At 48.3% G+C, this 22,165-nt stretch overlaps 2 protein-coding genes across 4 annotated transcripts in view; one reads left to right on the top strand and one right to left on the bottom strand.

Annotated features, from left to right (window-relative positions):
* Positions 1-220: 220 nt before the first annotated feature.
* GPKOW (G-patch domain and KOW motifs) lies at positions 221-19,668 on the bottom strand. Of its 2 annotated transcripts, XR_007243826.1 has the most exons (12): positions 19,190-19,668; positions 16,863-17,008; positions 14,458-14,597; positions 14,240-14,346; positions 11,928-12,138; positions 11,001-11,133; positions 10,767-10,902; positions 8,526-8,664; positions 5,901-5,970; positions 4,445-4,530; positions 540-2,541; positions 221-504 (listed from the first exon to the last, which is right to left on the bottom strand). XR_007243826.1 is itself a non-coding variant. In XM_048488438.1 (11 exons), exons 1-11 carry the CDS (start codon positions 19,384-19,386, stop codon positions 2,410-2,412), a joined length of 1,497 nt encoding a protein of 498 aa, XP_048344395.1. In that variant the 5' UTR covers positions 19,387-19,668; the 3' UTR covers positions 221-2,409. The 2 variants fall into 2 exon arrangements, 1 of the variants encoding a protein (XP_048344395.1); XM_048488438.1 differs by having other exon boundaries at positions 221-2,541.
* The window catches only part of FTSJ1 (FtsJ RNA 2'-O-methyltransferase 1), a 17,985-nt gene continuing 15,208 nt past the window's right edge, over positions 19,389-22,165 (top strand). Inside the window, exons 1-2 of one of the 2 annotated variants that reach the window (XM_048488439.1) lie at positions 19,389-19,879; positions 21,222-21,363. In XM_048488439.1, coding sequence (XP_048344396.1) covers positions 21,243-21,363 — 121 coding nt within the window. In that variant the 5' untranslated portion in view covers positions 19,389-19,879; positions 21,222-21,242. Of the gene's footprint in view, positions 19,880-21,173; positions 21,364-22,165 lie in introns of both variants that reach the window. The other variant, XM_048488440.1, reaches the window with a different exon arrangement.

Raw genomic sequence — 22,165 nt, 5'->3', positions numbered from 1 at the left:
ATTTTCTTTCTCATTAACTTCATCCTACCTTCCTCTTCCTCCCCACTCGGCTATGTCTGGCACAAAATGGCTGCATCATCAGAGGGAAGCACAAAAACCAATCAAGTGAGGCCTAAGTTAAATTGGCTTTGCAGAGATATTTGGAGGGTAAACTGTAATCCCTCTTAATAATTCTGAGGGTCGCACCAAATTACAATCACTGTAATCACACAAACAGGGAGAAACTCCAGGTGTTTATTTACAGTACATATATTTTTTAAAAACCCTCCATAAATAAAGCCAGCGGGAGCTGATTCGGTTGGTGTGCTGGCTCCGCTAAGTTGGCCAGCAGAGCCAATGAAAGACGCGTCCTTGGCTTGCCTGTTTCTCACGCAGGAGGGTTGAAAGAGGCCCATTTGCAAATACTCTTGCTGAACTTCTGAGCACGTAGCTCCCCTTTCAAAAGGATACATCAACAGTCCATTGGTGATCTCCAGTTCAGGATCCGAGGACAGTTTGCAGGGCCTCAGTGTTTGGTGAAGCCCTGCAGGGCAAGGCACCTGTCTGGCGCCTCCTGTATCCCTTTGCCTGTCACCTGCTGATGAGCCTGAGTAGTTCTGGGCTCGGTGGTAGGTAGCTGAGTGTTCCTGTGAGCTGCAGCTATTATATGACTCTGGTAGTGAGGAGCCAGCCTCGCCGTCTGACAAGAGAAACCTCTCGAGGGAGCTGGAGGATCGCAGCCCTTGCAACCACCTCATGGCGAAGCACGGGGCAGCTCTCCAGAGGTCTCGGAGGGAGCTGCAAAACCTGAAGCTGCCCGCCAGAAGCAGGGAGAAGCTCCAAGCCCTCAACGAGCGAGCCACGCCCTCCGGGATCACCTCCAATGCTATGATCAATGCTTGTTGGGATTTCCTGGAGTTAGCAGAGGCCCACAGCTGGAAATGGCCGTGGGCACTCCAGTAAGAGCATCAGCAGCCAGACCCGTCTGGAAGAGACCATTGAGCAGTTAGCCGGGCAGCGCAACAGCTTGGAAAGGGCCTGTCGAGGAGCCCCGGGGCTCACTGTGAAGACTGTCACCCACTCACCCAAAGGGAGTGTGCCGGCCGTGAAAAGGGGAAGCCAGCGACGAAGATATACTTTGATGCCGTGGAGAATGCGCCATTGTTCATCACAGTAGCTGCAGATCCCACGAAACATCACAGACGCGCTGCCAGCAACCTGAGCGGGACCAATGAAGGTCGTGCTGATGACTGGAATCTGGATGACAGGGTGAGTGCTCCACTTGGTCCAGCTTTGGTGCTACAGGGGAAGATGTCATGTCCAAGGAGAGCAGACGGACCCGAATTCCAGACAACCCCAGCTGTAGCCTTAACCTCTGGAGCACCATGAAAAATTGCACTGGCAAAGAACTCTCCAAGAGACCGATGCCTGTGTGTCCTCCGACTACTTCATCCCCTTATGGAAGCTCTGGGCTTATGCTTTATCTGTCACTGCTATGACTCTGGCGAGTGCCTGCTGGTCTTAAGGCATGCAATGTCCTGCTGCTGGAATTGCATTTGAACCTGCAGCCTGACCCAACCATCAGGGGCAGGGAAAGAAGGGGAGAGAGGGAGAGACAGAGGAATGGGGTGGGGTGGGGTGCGTGTGCTCACTCATCCAGCGTTGTTTTCCTCTTGAGTAAATGCAGTAGCTCCCTGCCCTTCTTCCAGTGTGGCTGAAATCATTATCAGTTCAGGATCCAAAATGGTCGCCCTGGAACTTTTAAAAGCAAATGCTGCCTCTTCCTTTTGGATCATGTCCCGAGGGCCCAATGAGATCAGTTATGCCCCAAACCCTCCAAGGAACCCAGGGCTCTTTGCCACATTACAGATCTTGCCTGCAAACCTGCTGTCATGATTTCCACCAGCAACTGATGAGAAATCTAGGTTAAAAATAGATGCCTCCGGTTCCCCCTGTGAACATGCAAAAAGCACCTGGCATTTGGTCGGATCGAGGCATTTGTCGCAACTGTCACACAAATCACAGCTGTCACTGGAGGGCATTTTAAAAATGTAGAGTGGAGAAAAATCCCCACTGGGATAACTGAGTCAAATCCAGCTTCCGCTGAACTGGGGCAGGCCAGCCAAACGTCCTGCTGCTGTACAGCAAGCCAGCGACTACCCGCAATAGTGGGCCGTTGTTCCTGATTAGATTAGCTATTGCATTTCCTTGTTCTAGGCTCCTGAGGGGTTCTCAGTTCTCCCCCTGGCCAACCAACATGCTCTAGAAAGCCTGTTGCTGAGCAGAACTCGCCCCCCCTTGAACCCGGTGATGGTTGCTCAGGTGCCTGAGCTGTAGAGGAGGGAGGAGGCCACAGTGTTTCCACAAGAGAGGAGGAAGGAAGGTTTGGGGGAGGTGAGGCTCTTTTGCACTGCAGAGGCCCAGCGACTCTCAGTCATCCTCTGACGCACCAACATAGTGGCAGATGGCATCGTACTCCAGGGTCAGCAGCCTGTCCTCATCCCGCTGCAGCTGGACCAACGCACAGCTTTGGTCCTTGTTTCGATGCATAATGCGGCCCACCTAAGGGGGGAGGAGAGAAGAGAGAGACAGAAGAAAACACTCGCTTGAGATTGGAAGCAGGGGTTTTGGGGAGGAGGGGGGGCGAGGGCGGGGCTAAGCAGATGTATACAGATTTAATAAGTTGTTCCTTCTGGGCAGATTCTAACCAACACAGGAAGATGTCATTCGGAGACCCACCCTTCTTTTTTTATTTTCAAGCTTCTAGTCCTCATGCTGATCATGTGAACATGCCTTCTACTGAATCAGCTCCTCGGGCCACTGAGGTCAGTACTGGCCTCTTCGGGGTTTTCACGTCACTCACCCCCGGATCCTTTTACTTGGAGAGGTCCAGGACTGAACCTGTGACCTTCTGCATGTCGAGCCGAGGTTCTACCACTAAGCCACTGCACCTCCCCAAAATTTCACTCACAAGCGGCATTTGCGGTAGTTCTCACACAAGGGCATCCAGAGGCCCCTTAGGAAGTTCAGGCCAAACACCTTGGCTTCTCACTTGCCTTGAAAGCCCCTTGATGGGGGTCACCGTAGGCCAGTTCTCTAAGATTAACATGCAGAAGTAAAAGATCAGATCTGTCCATAGAAAGGATCCCATTTTGAAATTGAATGGCTGGTGCAAATCTTCTTTCCCTTTGAGGACATGGGTAGAGAACTGTCCCAGTTCTAAGAGAACTGGGGCAAGTCCAAGGTCACCCAGCAGGGTTCATGTGGAGCAGCGGGAAAACAAATCCAGTTTACCAGATAAGAGTCCGCTGCTCATGTGGAGAAGCGGGGAATCGAACCTGTTCACGTGGAGGAGTGGGGAAACAGATCTTGTTCACCAGATAAGAGTCTGCTGCTCACGTGGAGGAGGGGGGAATCAAACCCGTTATTGTGGAGGAGTGGGAAACCAAGCCCAGTTCCCCAAACTAGAGTCCGCCACTCTTAACCATTATACTCTGCTGGCTCTCATCTTGATATATGGAAATGGAGAACGCTGTACGTTGCCTCACCACAAACTACGTGGGCATCCTCACACTGCGCAACTCTCTTCTCTGACACCTGGGGTTTACGTTCCTCTGAAAAGCCACGCGTTCTCCTCTTGATCATGGCCAACCCAACCAATCCCTGAATAGTCTTTCATCAGCATGTGTTTTGAAAGCAAAATCTGGAAGCCAAGGATCAAGTAGTGTCGCGAGCGGCCTCCACAGCAGTTATAACAGCAGCTCAGATGGGTAGCCACGTTGATTTGCAGTAGAAGAGCAAGATTTTAGTCCAGCGACACAAGATTCCCAAGGTATAAGCATTCAAGAGTCAAATTATGGGAGTTTTGACTCTCGAAAGCGTACGCTCTGGAAATCCAGAAGTTGGCCTTTAAGGTGCTGCTGGATTCAAATCTTGCTTTTCAACAAAACCTCAGAGGAGACCATCTACATTAGTTGGGGAGGGGCAAGTGGAAAGGAAGAGCTCCACAGCAGCTCTTTGCAGCTGTGACAGTCATCCCAGGGGCACAGAGAAGTCCACCAGAGGCCATGTCCAGCCACCTCAGGCCTTCTGAGCCTGAAGGCACATCTGGGACTCTGACACGGCACGGCGGTCACTGCAACAGAATGACTACCCTGAAGTGGCGGCTGCAGGGGGCGGAGCCAACCACAAAATGACTGTCACAGCTTAACTTCAGTAACGCAGTGCACATCCTTGTGTGGGTGTGGCAGTTGCTGCCAAAGCAACATATTAAGAAGTCTGCACAGTCAATCACATCTCCAACAGCCAATCAGAAACCCTGTGGGGCAAAAGCCCTACTTGATCCCATCCACTTCCTAAAAACGGGGGGGGGGGGGGGCACTACATTGGGAACCCCAGATCTCGCTCTTGACCCAAACACACTCCAAGGTCTCCTATCAACCAACCTGCTCTGGTGTTGACTCACCTGGCCAGCGTGGTCCCCCAGAACCACCATCACCCGATCTGAATCCCCCCGAGGAATCACAGTCTCCAGCATGGATTCTTGGATACCTGCAGGTTAGAAAGTGAGACAGCTCATCTCTGAGAAGGAAGCAGCTTTACTCAGGCAAGATCTTGGAAGCGGAGCAGGACCATTCATTCTGGATGGGGACCACCAAGGGTTGCTACGCAGAGGCAGGCAATGGCAGAGCACCGCTGTTTGTTTCTGCCCTAACATGGAGAGCTCTGGCTAGCTCAGGACCTCACGCCTCTCCAGGATGTTCAGGGTCCATGATTCCATCAGCCTCTGTCAGCATGGCCAATTGGCCATGCTGGTAGGGGCTGATGGGAATTGTAGTTCCTGAACATCTGGAGAGCCGCAGGTTCCCTACCCCTGGGCTAGCTCAAACACATCAGATTTGGGAAGCCAGTGAGGGTTGGCCCCAGTTAGTACTTGGATGGAAGTGCAGAGTCGCTGTGCAAAGACAGATAATGGCAAACCACCTCTGAATGCCTCTTGCTAAGAAAACCCTACGAGTGGCCATAAGATGGCTGCAACCTGACACCACTTTCCACCCTCACCACCCAGCTCATCCAGCAAGTCACAGGCTGCATCAGGCAATTCCCTTTTGACACCCCCTCCTCAATCTCCACTGTAGCTGAGGGTTTCGTGTCAGGGTCTCCTACCCCCCCAGTAGGAGTAGGGCACAGACTGGGCTCATGGCACCATTCTGAACTTAGGAGCAGCAGAGGAAAGATTAGGAGAAGTTGGGCAAGGCCAGCAAAGACTACAAAATGGAGCCCTTTCCATTTTCGAAAAACACCTGGCAGAGGCCAGGAAAAGAAGGTGCCACATTGGGGACCCCCCCGCCCCGGCCGAGACTAGAGCGCTCCATTTGCCTGCCTCCAGCTGATCAATCAAGGCTTTGATGGATCTTTAGGGACCCTTTTGGCTACTTCTAATCTGGAACGAAAAAGAGAGTATTCCACAAAAGCCCCCTTTCCCCCTTCATAAGTTCTTATTCTTCCTTCACTCTCCCAGAGTACCAGCTTTAGCATTAACGTCAGATCCAAAAATTCAACAGTCAAGTTGCTTCACCGGTAAACGGACAGATTAATTGAGCAAGTTCTAAAAATACTGTGTTATGAAAACCATACAAAAATGCCCATTTTTTAAAAAAAGCTCTGCAATGCTTCATACAGTCAGTCTGAAGAGGTTCCTGCTTTCCTAAACGCTAGAAACACAAGAGGGCTCACTTGGCTGCTGGGCAAGACAGTGACTGGAGCACATTCCCTTGAAACTGGAGATGCTTTTGGCATGACCGGCTCTACCTTGTACAGTTAAAACCACCTCCTCCTCCGGAAGATAAACCAACATAAATGAACAAGGACCCCCCTCTCAGTCCAAGGGCGGGCCAGAGAAGAGGACTCAACTCACTCACCATCCAGGATTCGGCCCTCTTCAGTCCGGCAGACACAAGTATCTGGCTTCAGGACGTCTTCAATGACCATCTGGGAGAAAATGGGATGTCAGGTGGCATTGCAGAGCCCGATGTGGCAAGCCTTTGAAGCCACGCAAGTTCACCTCACCGAATTGGGCCCTCCTGTGACACAACACTTTCCCTGGCTGAAGAAGCCTGGCCTCTTACAGAAAGACGCCGCTGTAGTTTCCAGTTGTGGAATTGCTCCTTAATTTGAAAAAGGGGTTCCCTGTTACTAGACTTATTCTCTTTTGTGCCTTCTCTCCTGCGGATGAAATACACTAAATGGGTATGTTAAATAATAAGGAAAAGATCTATGTTGAGGCAATATACAAGAATGTGGTTGTGTGTGTATATATGTATTTTATACACGACATTCTTGTATGCTGCCTCAACATGGTTTGAGATCCTAAAATGACTGCACTGGTTGTCAAATTCCTAGTGATGATATTAAAAATCAAAATATAGCAACTTACTAACCCACCTTTTTTTTAAAAAAACCCAGCAATTTGTCAGAATTGTTTCATCTATGCATGCCAACTAGCGTCCATTTGGTATATTCATCATTTGACTTTTAGTAGGCAGGATTTTAAACATGAGGTCTGAGAAACCAACTGATAAGTTATGTGAATAATTCCTTTTGTACTCACCTTAAAACCATGCTGGTATTTTGTGTTTGACTGTCGTTTGATTGTTCTCATGCTAATTTCTAATCTGTGTCTATTAAAGGTTGATGATGATGTATTTTTAAATCAATTTGTGCAAGGTATGAGGGTGGGGACGGGGTGAGATAATGTCATCTGCTTTTATATGGTTTTAATTTATTCTATGCTGTTTTATTCTGATAGTTGTTGTTTATTATATGGTTGTTCACCGCTCTGAGCCCTCCGGGGGAAGGTGGTCTATAAGACCAATAATAAATAAATAGATAGATAGATAGATAGATAGATAGATAGATAGATAGATAGATAGATAGATAGATAGATAGATAGATAGATAGATAGATAGATAGATAGATAGATAGATAGATAGATAGATAGAGAGAGAGAGAGAGAGAGAGAGAGAGAGAGAGAGAGAGAGAGAGAGGACCAATAAATAAACAGAATCACAGAGTAGGACGGGCCATACAGGCCATCTAGTCCAACCCCCTGTTCAATACAGGAGGAGTCTAAAAGTATTTGTCCAGCCGCTGCCTGAAGACTGCCAGTGAGGAGGAGCTCGCCATCTCCCTGAGCAGCTGATTCCACTACTGAACTAGTCTGATGGTTGCAATATCCAGCCAGTATCTTTCTGCCTGTAGTCTGAACCCATTATTGTGAGTCCTCTTCTCTGCTGCCAAGAGGAGCAGTTCCCTGAGAGACAGTCTTTCAAACTCTCAGAGAGCAATCGTCTCTACCGCTTCTTTTGCAGAATGAACACGCCCACGTCTCATCCCCAGAGAAGGCCAACATGATTCTGGGCTGTATCAGTGAGAGCCTAGTGTCTAGATCAAGGGACCTAATAGTACCTCTCTATTCTGCATTGGTTAGACCTCACCTGGAATACTGTGTACAGTTCTGGGCACTGCAATTCAGGAAGGATATTGACAAGCTGGAACGGGTCCAGAGAGGAGGGCAACAAAAATAGTAAAAGGTCTGGAGTCCATGCCCTACGAGGAAAGACTTAGGGAGCTGGATATGTTTAATTCGGTGAAAAGAAGGTTAAGAGGTGACATGAAAGCCATGTTTAGATATTTGAAGGGATGTCATGTGGGTGAGGGAGCAAGCTTGTCTTCTGCTGCTCCAGAGACCAGGACCGGGGGTAATGGGTTCAAGGTGAAGGGAAAAAAATTCCACCTTAACATCAGGAAAAACTTCCTGACAGTCAGGGTTGTTCGACAGTGGAATGCACTACCTTGGAATGTGGTGGAGTCTCCTTCTTTGGAGCTTTTTAAAGAGAGACTGGATGGCCATCTGACAGGAGTGCTTTGATTGTGTGTTCCTGCATTGCAGGGGGTTGGACTTGATGGCCCTTGAGGTCTCTTCCAATTCTATGGTTCTACGTCCCCCAGCCTGCATTACTGACTGCTTGAAAAAGATGCAGCTGGGCCCCCATTTGCCGTCAGAGGATCACGTGCATGAAACAGTATGTTGTTGCCGTCCTCCAGCAGTACCCCAGGCCCTGGGAACCTGGAAGCCTAACTCCCCCTACCTCCAACCTTGGTAGCCCTGGTAAGGCAGTGTTTTTTTGGTAGGGTTTCCCGGAAACGGTTTTGAGAAGGTGGCTAGAGAATCAAAGCAATGGATACAAAGTGAGAACAAGGTTCAAGACCAGCCACACCACAGAGACCAACACAGTTTTCCCCGGGTGTAAGAATTCTTGAGCCAAAACAAGTGAGACTGAAGAACGATCCATCCTTACGCCCAGATCAGAAGGTGGGAAGGGTTTCACAAAGAAGGGCCAGCTATGCGACAGACTGCTTAGGGCCGATTCAGCGGCAGGTTTCCGACAGCTAGACTTTTAATCTGGGTTTGGATTGCGGTTGCAAATGCCAGCGGCTCTTGTTCCCTGAGCTGGTTCAACATACAGATGTTTCAAAATACGTACTTTGGTATTATAGTATTTGCCTCCCTTGTAGAGCTTATCCACAAAGCGGACTCGTAGGTCTCGCCACAACCAGTGCGGCCTTTTGGACGAGGAGTGGCTGCTGGTACCTGCCTTGCTGTGCTTTCCCAGGTGTTCATCTCTGTGGGCAAAAGACAAGTGGGAGGTAAAGAGCGGGTGGGCAGCGCAAGCGCTGGGAATGCTTTGTTGCAGAAGCCGATCTGTTCCCAGCTCAGGATTTCTCCACAAGAGGCGGCCTCCTCTGCGGAAGTAACCCAAAAGGGTGAAAAAGGAAGGAAAAACCCTTATATGTGGAAACACAAATAAATTTTCATGCAGCAACACCCACACGAAGAAGAGGAGAAGTTTGGATTTATACCCTGCTTTTCTCAACTGTGAGGAGTCTCAAAGAGGCTTCCAAATTTTTCCCCTTTCTCTCCCCACAGCAGACACCTTGCGAGGTAAGTGTGGCTAAGAGAGCTCTGAGAGAACTGTGACTGGCCCAAGGTCACCCTCATGTGGGTGGACTCTAATCTGGCCCAAGGTCACCCTCATCCACCACTGGGCTATGCTTTATCCTGACCTGACTTATAGAGAAATTTGGACCACTAATATCAACCATTTGGAATAGAGGTTCCCAGAATGGTGCTCGTGGGCACTTTCTGGGGCGTGCGAATGCCGCTCTTGGCACCTCTCCAGTGTTTTAACCGCGTGGGTGGGACCAGGCATGGCATTTGCCCCACAGGTCTTCTGACTGGTCACTGAAGCTCTAATTGGCTGTGCAAATCTTTAAAATAGATTGCTTGGGAAGCAGCTGAAATCACAGCACAAGGAATTTAATTGCATGACTAACGATAAAGTATGAGTAGGTGAGAAAATACTGTGAAATCCTATGCTTGTTTAAAAAGGCCTCCGGTTATACAGAGCATCTGCCTGAAATGTTGAAGAGTTGCAATGTATAACCTCCTTCCCTGATGTTTTGTGGTTGGCTCCACCTCCTCTGGCCGCCATTTTGAGGTTCTGCCCACCAGCCTGTGTCAGAATTCCAAGGCTCAGAAAGACCGGGAACTCCTGAACGGGAAGGTTCTCTTCAATGGCCCTAATTAACAACTAACAAAGATACCTAGTTCATGAAAAAAAAAAACTACATCTGGATGTTCAGTGCTGAGGTCAGGCATGGACTCATTTGCTCCAGAGTAGAAACCTCCAGTTAAGAGGACTAAGCAACAGGAGATGGGAGAGACCTGTGCCTGAAACCCTGGAGAGATGCCGCCAGTCTGAGTGGAACTGCGGTCCCCCACCTTTTGAGCCTGCGGGCATCTCTGGAATTCTGATAAGGCCCAACTGAGGCAGCCACAAAATGGCTTCCAAAGGAGGCAGAGCCAGCCATCAAAATGGATGCCGCAGGAAGCAGAAACCAGCACAAAAAGGCTACCACAGCTTTCCTCCATTCACACGGTGAAGTTCCTTTGACTGTTACATTTATATCCCACTCTCCCCATGAGCAGGCTCAGAACGGCTAACAGGTATGTAAATACGACCGTATATTACAATCTTGCAAAACCTAAAACGTTTAAAATATCTGCAAAAACAATTTTACAGCATGTTCCATTCATAGGACGGGCACTGGGGTGTGATGAACAGCAGAACTTCCTCATTTAACAGGACTGATGCTAAAGCTCAGTGTTTCCCCACAGTTTGAGCATTCGTATGTCTTCTCTCTACTATGAGAGCTTTCATATTGAGCAAGCATTGGTCTGAAATAAATGCTCTTCTCACACACCAAGCACTCATATGGCTCCTCGCCTGTAGAAGATCGTTCGTGTGATGAAAGGCTGGATCTACTAGCAAAGCCTTTCCCACATACCGAGCATCTACATGGATTTTTCTTCTGAAAGGGATTTGACATGTCTGTTGCAACATGACTTAAAAGCAGAGCCTCGCACTGCGGTGGCAGCGACCGCCAAAGCAGAGCTTTCAAAAATGTGCCCAGCAGATCAAATCTTCAATGGCCCATCAGCTCCAAAAAACCCTTCTGCCTCCCACCACTTTCTAAAAACACTTGGGCGTTAGGAAAGGCGTTGGTTGGTGGGTTGCCACGGTGCCCCTGGGTCGCATGATGGGAACCCTTGAAGTCAACAATACAGGCCAGGATGGACTGATGGTTTGAATCAGTCCAAGGTTTAGCAAGCTCCAGTCTTCCGTCTGACTCCTCCCCCTCCTTTCCCCACCCTGAGACACTACCTTTCAGCCTCCGGGGAATGCTTTCTCTTTTTGTGTCTCTCCTCCTTTTTAGCAGGCGCGGCTTTGCTCTCTGGGTCGTGCTCGGCCCCATTCGTCCGCTCCGCCTCCTTCTTTCTGTGGGCCTTGCTGAGGTGGCCTGCAGCAGGAGACCCGGAACCCAAGGTGGAATCACAACGTTCGGCAAGGGGCAGAACAAAGGGAGAGAGCGACAAGGAAAAGAGAGCCCAAACTCACTGAGGTCTTTGGCAAATTTATCGTATTCCTTCTGGGTCACGGGGCGCACTCCGTGCTGGCTCATGGTCACAATCTTGCCGCCAATGGCCAGCTTTACCATGACACGAGCGTTGTCAGCATCCGTGCCTTCGATCTGGGAGCAAGACAAGAAGGCCCAACAATAGTTACACCGGGGGGGAGAGGGTTTGAAAAGAAATGCAGTTGGATCCAGCACACCCCAGGGCACAGCTATTCCCCCAGAGGACACTGTGTCTGGCAGATAACAATGTACGGGTGGCCCCTGGCCCAGAACGTATCTAGCTGTCCCCCATCAGGGCCAGGACCCAGCACCGCGTCACAACCCCAGACTTGCTCAAAGAAAGGCATCAGTACTTTAGAAGTAGAATTCTTGTTTTATTGATGAACGACTATATTGTTTGAAGCAGACAGGTGGCGACAAGCAACAGATTATATTCCCCCCCAGTAAAGACACGTCAGACCCACCCCCCGCCCCTTCCCTCTCCGAAGGCGAGAAAACATACAAATACACACACGTTTCCCAGTGGGAAGGAGGAGGAGGATTACGACTGAGGAACACGGTCCCATGCATACACACAACATCCCTCAGACAGTGATAATGGCTAATGGGTTTCACTCTGCCCCCCTGCAGCTGCATGAGATAACAGGGCACAGGCGAACTTTCCCAGGTTGTTCGAGAGGGAAACCTTCAGAGCTGAAAACATGGCAGGACCCAAGCTAAGACATTAGAGAGTCACGCCAGTCTGGCGTGTTATCAGCTTTTGCTTCGTCCTAGAAACAGAACCTGGACTAGGAAGAACGCCAGACACAAAGAAGCAAGTGGAGAAAAGCCCTGTGATATCTTTTCCTGGGTTTTCTGGGGAAGCACAAGTTAATCGTCAACTACTTCCTGGAGCTCCCTGGTCTCACCTTTCCATAGAGCTCTTTGTGGGGTCCGGCCTCAATGAAAACGGCACCTCCCGCCACCAATCCCAACGGCTCATCTTTGCCCTTCGACTGTTCCTCGCCTGGCTTCAGGGGGCGCCGGGGCCTGGAAGGTTCCAAATCCTTGGCCGCTGAGAGGTCAGCTCCAAGGCCCAGACCTTTGGGCCGAAGACGGTTCTCCGGTGGTTTCACATCCCTAGTGTGGTGGAAGGTGAGAGGAACCAGAGATGGGACCAAGAAACAACACCCCCCCCCCCCACACACACACACACTCTCTCTCTCCAGGTTCAGGAAGCATAAACCCCGGCATTCCTAGAAAGGAGATACTCACATACCTCCTATTTTCAATGGGTCTGACCCTGCCAATTGAATGCTGTTGAAACAATTAAGCATGTACTATTGTCCATTTTGTAAGGACAAGCATCACCCCAACTCTATCAAGTTTTCCAAATAGGTCCAGCAAATCTCATAGATCCTTTCTCCTTTTGGATCACTCAAAGGAAATCACCTTTAAGGTGGCCAAATTTTGGACTTCAGTTTGTACAATAAGGGGACACCTGGTTAAATCTTTCTCTTAACCATGCATGTTAAGATGGAGTTTAATGGCAGGCTGACATGGCCAATTGGCTATGCTGGCAGGGGCAGATGGGAATTGTAGTCCATGAACATCTGGAGTGCCATAGGTTTGCCACCACTGGCCTAGGGCCTCTCTTCATCTAAGTCTGGCCTAAGCTTGCCATTTCCTTCACAGACTGGTCACGCTAGCATCCCAACTGTCTTCCTCAGTGGTGAAATGATATTAAGGAGAAATAAAAGGGCCGCATCAAAGACAGGAGATAAAAAAAATAAGGCCAAGGCTGACAGCAAAATAGGTATAATGTGCATAGGCAAAATAGGTATAATATGCATTTTATTATTCAGGGGAATCTGTTAGCCTTGCAGTGGGTTTTCTAAGAAAGAAGCCTCTTGGGCGAAAGACATAGCAAATTTTTATCTGAGTAATACAATGCATCATCCTGGGCTTTCTTTTTTAAAATCTCCTGTCAAATAACACTGATCATGCCGATGGGCCTCAGACATGGCAATAATCACAAAACTAGACCAAGGTGAAATGTTGTGAAGAAGAAGGGCAAAAGCAGAACAATTACTGATAATAACAGTTGATGTGTTTTTGAACATGCCAAACAAAATTTATTCCAGGATGCTTACTATGCCCTGTTTCACATAAAGATGATAGTTCAGTCAGTTGAGGAGCAGCAGGTGAGAAAATTATATGCTCCTGCATTAGTATATAGATAATTATCCGTCATTTTCACACACTGCCTTTGACCAAACCATTATTTTGTCCATTATTGAATGTGGTACTTTGAAACAAAAGCATTTATGCCCAAATGTATTTTTACTTTCAAACAGAAGCAGGGAGCAGGGCTAGGAAAGCACCAGGATCCAAGCAGAGCATTCTACAACAAAGAAGGTCTGGCATGCTTTGTTCTGTAGTGGAAGACTATACAATCTACTGTCATCTTTATGTGGAACAGAGTACAACAGCATCATCATCATCATCATCATCTTCTGTGACCAAAGGCAGAGATCTAAAACCTCTAAATTAGTATCTTGCTGCCATGAGTACACAAATCTTTGATGGTAATTCAGTTGTGCACCTAAAGGAAAAATGATTTGATATAAAATCAATTAAATAGAAGGAGAGTGAGAGCCAAATTATATTGCATGCCAGTAAATATGACCTTTATCTCCTGGTCAAAAGATGAAGTGATGTCCAGAACCAATACTTGTGTATAAGTGCACAGTGTAGACTATCATGCCCCTCATATGTCAGGCAAAGGGATGGCTGAGGCAGACCTGGCTCTGGAACTGCAGGTGCATTTTTTATTTCAAGCTCCCAGAGGCAGGGGACTTGAAATAATAACTTGGCACAACATGGTGGCCAGGCCGCCACAAGGCACACAACACCTCCAGATACTTTGGAGGTGGGAAAAGGGGCAGACAAGACATCAACTGACACTCTGGACTTCCCTTAAAACTCTATGGTACTACCATAATTTTGGAAATGTTGCAGAGCCTCGGGTGATACTCCAATGCAACGTCCGTGTCATTCCTGGAGCCGCAGTTCGCTTGTCAGCCTGGATGCAAAGGCAGGTGGGAAGGCTGGACTGGCAGGGGGATTGTCCACCCAAAGTGGGCGAACAGGTCAGTCGGGGCATTTACAAATATACAGAGACAAGCATGAATAGAGATCTACAGATAAAAGCACCCCTCCCCCTCCTGGGGACACTCACTGCTTGAAGGTCCGCCCGATGCCCTCGCCAGCCTTCCAGCCCATACCCTTCAGCATGGCGATGCCATAGGCTTCAACTGGCACCTCTTCATAGTCGGCCTCTGTTGACTACCAGTGAGAAAGCAGAATAAAAAGACAGGTGGTGGGACAGGTGTTAAACCAGTCTCATCACAGGAGATGGAACGGCCATTCTCCCCGATGCACCGCTGTCCCTCTTACCGATTCTGGGCGGAGGCTGACGTCCACCTTCTCTCCGTCCTCGTAGCCCTCGGGAACACGGTTCTGCATGAGGAGGGGGATAGCAAAGGAGGGGTCGGTCTTGCTGCCGCTCTCCCACTGCTCCTGCGACTTCTTGGATTCTGAAGATGGCGAGAACAAAGGTATCCAAAAGTATTCAGCCACAGTGCTAAGCATCGTTTGCTTAGTTTGAGGGAGAGGCCTTCTGCACCCCACTATCAGGCTGGTGACTCTGGCCCAGATGATCTGGATTCTCCATCCTTCTCCAAGGAAAAATGTCTAGCAGAGTCATCTCAAGGGCAAACGCATCTTCTTGGGATACTTTGGGCAAGTACTTTGTTGATCCTGCCGTCACTTTCTCTGATATTTTTGCCTGAGCTGGACAAAGTTTTGCGTCCTGAGAAAGGCAGCACACAGGCTGCTCCCTGCGCTCAGCTTCTCCCTCAACAGGAACCCCCTGACAGTAAGAGCCTGTTACTCCAGTCACCAACAAGACTCAGGAAGATTTCAAGAGCTTTATTGGAACTGTGTCATCCCAGGCTCAGATAGCTGAAACTGGGGGTTTCGCTCTCTGATCCCTGGTGTATACTTTTACAGTTAGGTTCAACCCATGAGTCCTCGCACCCTCACATTCCCATAATATCAGAATGTGAAAGAACAGTGAGAATAGCGGCATTGTTTGGGCAGACAGTTCACTCCTTCAGGAAGGCAGATAAGGATGAACGGCTAAGCTCTATTGACCAGTTACATGTATGCGGGGGGAGGCCTCCGTAGCCTTGAGCGATGATAATGGCTGGGCCATCTGCAGCTGGACTGTGGACGTGCAAACTGCCAGGCCTGGAATGGCGCAGGCCTGACACTGACATCTTTACTGGGGCCAGGAGGAGGGATAGACATATATATATATTTGTTTAGCCTCCTGATGCAAATGGAAACCAACAATAATGGATCCCCGGTGGGCAGGTCCAGTTATACGCAGCCTCGGTTTTCTTTCTCCAGCCCTTTAGGCAGAGAATGACACCCGCAGCCTAACATGGGAGTTAACTGGTCCTTCCTTTGATTTCAACCTGTGACATAGTGTTGCACTAGCAACACCCAGGGTTTGGCTGTTTCCTTTGGGGTTTTATACCATTAATAGCAACTATCCCACCAGCATGATTGCCTCACAGCAGCCAATACTCATCCTAGATGAGTATCTGGTTACAGGAATGAACTAACGCTTGCGTTGTTATGCTTCCCAAATACAATTCCTGCCAACCAACAAACTCCTGCCAACCAACAAACTCCTGCCAAACTCCTGCCAACCAACAAACTCGCACAGCTCCAGCCCTCAGCAAGCTCTCTCCAATCCCGGTTTGCCCAAAGGAAAAGGAGCATGGAGTGAAACAGAGACAGATGTGCTGATAAGGATACCCAAGGGGAAAAGCTGACTGCAGCTGCCACAGAGGTGCAGCTCATTGAATGAATTTTTAGGTCAGGAGCAGGTAACATATTTGGAATGTATGTGAGATTTCCTGCATGCCCCCACCCTATGTGTTTTCTACCTGCACCTTCTATACTGTTTTTTGATTATTATTATTATACACATAACAACACAGCACAAGTGTCTGGAATTCATCTCTGAATATCGAGTCCTTCCCAAGGACCTAGGATATTAGAGGTATTTGCGTAGAATATGTGCAGTTCCTAGAAGTGCTGCTTTCTGCAGCATGTGGACTGATGTTCTGTCCAAGTTTAGGCTTTCCAGATGTTTTTCAAGATTTCTTGGGATTCCTCCTAGAGCACCGACTACTAGTGGGATTACTGTTGTTCTTTTTTGCCACAATCGTTCAACTTCAATTTGTAGGTCCTTGTATTTTGTGATCTTTTCCAGCTCTTTGTCCTCTACCCTGCTGTCAACTGGCACAGCAACATCTATGATCTAAACATGTTTTTTCTCTACCACTGTTATGTCTGGGGTGTTGTGTGCCAGGTGTCTGTCTGTCTGTATTCTGTATTATTATTATTATTAAATTTAATACCCCGCCCTTTCCCAGCCAAGGTTGAGCTCGGACACACATAATTTAATCATATCAAATTAATAAAATCAATTTCAAATATTATTCCCATAAAACATCATTTCCCCATCAAACGTTGACCTTGTTTGAACGTAGCATTTAATCCACACTTGAAACAATATGAACATACAAAATCCAATCAGAATTTGGGGAAATTTGCCAATTCAATTTTTTTCACAAAGTCCGAAAGCTGGAGGACGGGATCCAGCTGCTTCTCTAACCAAACTACCTTTGAGACAAACGGGCAGGAGGAAGCGTCTTGCCTCTGTCCCCTCTGAGTGGAAGTGGCTGTCATGGCTGTAAGGAGGTGAAGGACGGGGCTAAGCTCACCTTCAATGAGTTCCCGGACTGCTTGGGCTTCAACCCCATCACTCCCATCCAGGTCTTGGCGGGGAGCGGAGTCTGCTGGCTTCTTCCATTGGTTCTTCTGAATCAGGGGGATCACAAGCTCTTTGGGCTGCGGCGCTGGCCGTACACTGCAAAGGAAGGGAAGGCACACACGTTAAAATCTGCTCGCACTCAGAAGCTGATGGTTCAACAAGAAGCACAAGCTGTGCCCATCCATGTAATTATTGCTGACGTCACGAAAACGGTGGTGGAAAAAAAGAATGCAAACAAGACCACTACAAGCAGAATAAGCTGCCAAGTCCTGGGCCCAAGGTTTCCAATGCAGACTCTGTGCACTCAGACATTCTGCAGCAACATAAATACACACTGGTTTTGAAATAATGCAAACATTTTCTACCTTGATCTTGCAGATCTCAGAAACAAAGCGGGGGCAGCCCTGGTTGGTAATTGGATGGGGGACCACCAAGGAAGTCCAAGGTTGCCATGTAGGGCTGCAGCCTCTTTCGACAGAGTTTTCCGCCAGGGCCGAGAAAGCCCTGGCTGTGGTTGACTGGTTTCCACTGAGCTCAAGCAGAATGTAGGGTTGAGTAAAGAAGAGTGTGGTGAATCAGAACTGCTCCTGCTGCCATATGTTGTGAGCAGCTAACAGCACTTTACTCCTAGTGAGCCGAGTAGCCACCCTTCACTGCAGAAACTCACACTGCCTTCCACTATTACCTCACTGTTTCTCTTTCAGTGAACAGCCAGTCTCTGCCTAGCCTAACTTGCTGGGTTGCTGGAAAGATAAAACACAATCATGCAGGCCATACCAACTACCTTGGAGGAAGAAAAAGTTAAAATACCCTAGAAAGTTTGGGAATAAAGATGGTAAATCTCTCAGGACAGTCTTCTGTAGGTCTCCCACACAGCAAGGCTAGCTGCAGGCTCAAACGACCTATGCCATACAGTGGCTACAACACATTCAGAATTGGCCATCAAACAGCTGCTGTACAAAAGATAGGAATATTGCAGCGCAATATGGGAATTAGACCCTCCATTCACAATCCCACAGCAGCCCCCCCGATTATTATTTTAAGCCATTAATATTTTAACTAGCATTTTAAACAAATCACGCGAATAGCCACTGAGAAAGATTCAATAAAATTCTACAAAATTAGTAGCACTAAAAGTGAACTTCTTCCTATGAACTTATTTAAACCCCTTGGAATGATATGATTTAAAGAACAGATTAATATCACCATAATGATTTCAGAGAGGTAGCCATGTTGGTCTATTAGTTAAAAATTAAACTCTAGTGCAGGGATCCGCTACTTTTTCGAACCTGTTGGACACCTTTGAAATTCTGACACAGTGCAACTGCAAGACGGCTGCTCAGACAGAGCAAATGTCAGGGAGGCAGGTTAGCCATGATTATTAATAGCAACTTTTCAGCATTTCAGGGAGAAGTTCTGCTTAACAGAATGCCTTTTAAAAGTAACACATTGCTCAAATATGGTTTTTTGCTTCCACAGTAATGGAATGATGCTAATTGTTGCTAGAGCATCTTTTAAAAAACTGCACAGCCAATCAGATGCCCAGTGGCCTATCACAAACCCTGATGGACAAAAGCCCCCACTTAGGAATAAAGATGGTACTGGGATGGGTGACAAGAAAGGGGTCAGTGGGTGCTATGGGGCCCATGGGCACCATGCTGGAAACCGCTGATCTAGCGGCACTGTAAAGATTAGCAAGAACACATTCCAGCAGAATAAGTCACCAAGGAGGCAGCATCAGAGGAAGACCTCAGCCTCTGTTCGCTCCCCCCCCCCCCCGTTTGTTTTTGGCTCTAAAGGGAAACTGGTTGGCCAGACAGAAGGCTAAAAGGACCAGATGATCCAGATGGGCTCTCATGTTAATAAGCTTTCATGAGGCAGATCTCACTTCACTGGAGGAATGAAGTTCACCCACAGCAGATGCTTAAAGTTCCTTACGCTTGAAATGTTAAGCCTAAATATATGCCTACTATGGTTGTATGGCTAGGAATGGGAGACCAGTATCTACAAAAACCCATGCCGTGGAAACTCGTTGGGTGACCTTGGACCAGTCACCCTCTCAGCCTAGCCTACCTCGCAGGGTTGTTCTGCGGGGTAAAATGGGGGCGATGAAAATGAGCCGCTCTGGGTCTCCACTGTACAAAGTGGGTATATATGGATTAAGCAAATATGGTCTCGCCAGCGCTTCTCATGGTCCCGGCCTCTTTACTCTAACCCACCATCACAGCTGAACTATTTGCTGCCGCCTTAAGCGCATGCGCGACATCCCCTCCACACCTTTGTAACTCCCGCCCCTCAACGGAGCGAAGAAAATCAGGCTCCTGTTTCGTTTCTCCGCCATCTTGCCGCGTCGCGGCGAGAAGCTGCCTCCTCACGGTTGTCCGCGTGAAGCTGAACGACACTGGAGCACCCGAGCTGCCCACGGCCTTCTTCTTCTCAACTCCCTCGGTTTCGGCCGTCCCCACCACTTCCATCTTTTTTCCTGGGCTTTCACGTCTGTGTCCCTCCTCGCCTCCCGTCCCCGCCGTCAGGTGGCATCCTAGGAAATGTAGTTCTGAAGCCCGCCATCCGGATGGGCAGTCATAGACCGAGGATAGCAAAATGACTATAACTCCCAGGGGGCGTGGCGAAACAAGCGGCGTAGGAGCTGCTAGAGAGGAAACAAACACTTCTGCCCCTTGGAGGCATTGCGGTTCTGCGCTTGCGCAAAGAAGCACCCGTCTTTCCTCATGGTTCCAGTTCACGCCATGACTTCAGCCGTCCTAGAACGCTTTTGCGCATGCGCTCCAAAGAGTCTTTGAACGGATCATTCGACCTGTACCGTTCCGTACAGGCGGTAAGGAAGGGAGCGAGGTGCGCATGTGTCCTGGCTCAGCCTGTGAAATCGCGCGTGCGCCGAGATGTGATGGTATTTGCGCGAAGGATTGTTTAGTTGCTCTTTGGGGGCCCCTCTTTTGGCTAATAAAGGTACGGACTGCGTGAGTTCCTTATATAACAAATAGCCTTTCGTTCTATGGCGGGCAGAAACGCTGTGAAATGGTTTGTTCCATCACTGCCTACGGGGAAAAGCTTTACCTGTTAGTTTCCTGCCTGATTACATGTTGTTCCATCAGTACATATGGGGAAAGCTTCACCTGTAGGTTTACTGCCTGATTACATGTTGTTCCATCAGTACATATGGGGAAAGCTTCACCTGTAGGTTTTCTGCCTGATTTGCAGCTGTTGCAAGAGACTGGGTATATAGAGCAACATAAACCTAAACCCAGCATCACTGATCAGTGGTTTCTCTCAAGCTAAATTCTCACAGGCAATGGCTGAGAGGACACACCTGTTCCTGGAATGTACCACATCAGAGTGGGGTGGGGGTTCAGATGACCCCTTGCTTTTTGCAAAAGGGCACGCCAGGAGGCATCTTGCTGACTTTAAGTCTGTTGCCTCGATTTGGCCCTGTGCTAGGTGTGGAGGAACATTCACGTGTATGAGCCCCCCCTCCCCCTGGGTTCACACAGGTTTCTATTTCATCTGCTGCTTGGGAAGAAATGGGAGCAGGAAGCTGGAGTGTGGAAGAAGGGATGGGCCTCAGTGGGTCGAACAGCTGACTGGGACTTAATTTTTGGTGGCTCTCATATTTAAAAAGTAGTTTGCAATACTAAGAATGAAAAAGAGGAAGACGCAGGATGTAATTCTCAGGGTGCTATTGCCAATAAAGGCTAAAATTGTTTGGCCCAATGTACATTATTGGACACAATCCTCTTCTTACATTACAGCATTCTTTTAAATCAACTGGAGGGATTATTTTCTTGCATCTGTCCACCAGCATAGTAATATTGATGAGGGAGCAGGGTTGTTCTGTGGTGATGCCCCATCTTTGAAATAGTCTTGCAGAGTTTTCTGTGCCAAAGTGGGACATTTCTGCTCTCTGAGGCTTTTCAATTGCTTGCTGAGTTATATGTTGCAGTGTGGTGTAGTGGTTAGGAACAGTGGACTGTAATCTGGAGGACTGGGTTTGTTTCCCCACTCCTACATTCCTGCCGGGTGACCTTGGGCTAGTAGTCACAGTTCTCTCAGAACTCTCTCAGCCCCACCTACCTCACAAGGTGTCTGTTGTGGGGAAAAGAAGAGAAAGGAGTTTGTAAGCAAGAGAGAAAGGCAGGGTATAAATTCAAACTCTTCTTCATTGGGTTGAGCAAGCCTGTTCTTGATGACTGTCTGCATTGTCTCTGACTTTTATGGGTTGTAACAAGCCAACATTGCTCTTCAGATGGTGGGAAACCTGGCAATAGATCTACATCCTCCTCTCTTCCCACAGCACCTTCTTTGTTAAGCAAGAATGGGGCGTTCCTCTAAAGACAAGCGTGACATTTACTACCGCCTGGCCAAAGAAGAGGGGTGGAGAGCCCGCAGTGCATTCAAACTTCTGCAACTGGATGAGGAGTATCACCTCTTTCAAGGTACAGCAGGCCTTACAATGATCTAATAGATCAGACATGGGCGCTTTCCACACACTAAATAATGCACTTGACTGGTTTGCAATTGGCTTTTGCTGTTTCACACAGTAAAATCCAGTTGTGAAGAGGACCGAATGTGAGTTATTCAATCTGTGTGATGGTGCCCATAGCTAAACCCCCAAGCCTATTTTATTGCCAAGACTGAGTCCCAAATGGCTGTGAAGCAAGAGATGTTGTATTCTGCAGCAGTGGTTAAGAGCAGGTGCATTCTAATCTGGAGGAACTGGGTTTGATTCCCCGCTCTGCCACCTGAGCTGTGGAGGCTTATCTGGGGAATTCAGATTAGCCCGTGCACTCCCCACACACGCCAGCTGGGTGACCTTGGGCTAGTCACAGCTCTATGGAGCTCTCTCAGCCCTACCTACCTCACAGGGTGTTTGTTGTGAGGGGAGAAGGGAAAGGCGATTGTAAGCCCCTTTGAGTCTCCTTACAGGAGAGAAAGGGGGATATAAATCCAAACTCTTCTTCTTCTCTGGGATTTCCTATAAGAAGAGACAGCTGTCAGATGCCATCAATATTCAGGTGTCAGGTGCCACACAAACAAAAAAAGGTAACAAACTTAACCCTACAAAACAAGAATCTGGTACCTATAAGATCAAGAGAATGGCCCTTACCTCACAAATCACCTAAAACATAGGAATAAAACAGCGATGCAAGCTACTTTGGGTCTCCTTTGTGGAGAAAGGCTAATGGAGTAAATGAATAAATAGATCACAGGCTAGTCTTTTTTGTCATTTATTGACAT

This window comes from Sphaerodactylus townsendi, linkage group LG03 (assembly GCF_021028975.2).
Source record: "Sphaerodactylus townsendi isolate TG3544 linkage group LG03, MPM_Stown_v2.3, whole genome shotgun sequence".
NCBI lineage: Eukaryota > Metazoa > Chordata > Lepidosauria > Squamata > Sphaerodactylidae > Sphaerodactylus > Sphaerodactylus townsendi.
The sequence above is the reverse complement of the archived record's forward strand: the minus strand, read 5'-3'. Positions and strand labels throughout refer to the sequence as shown.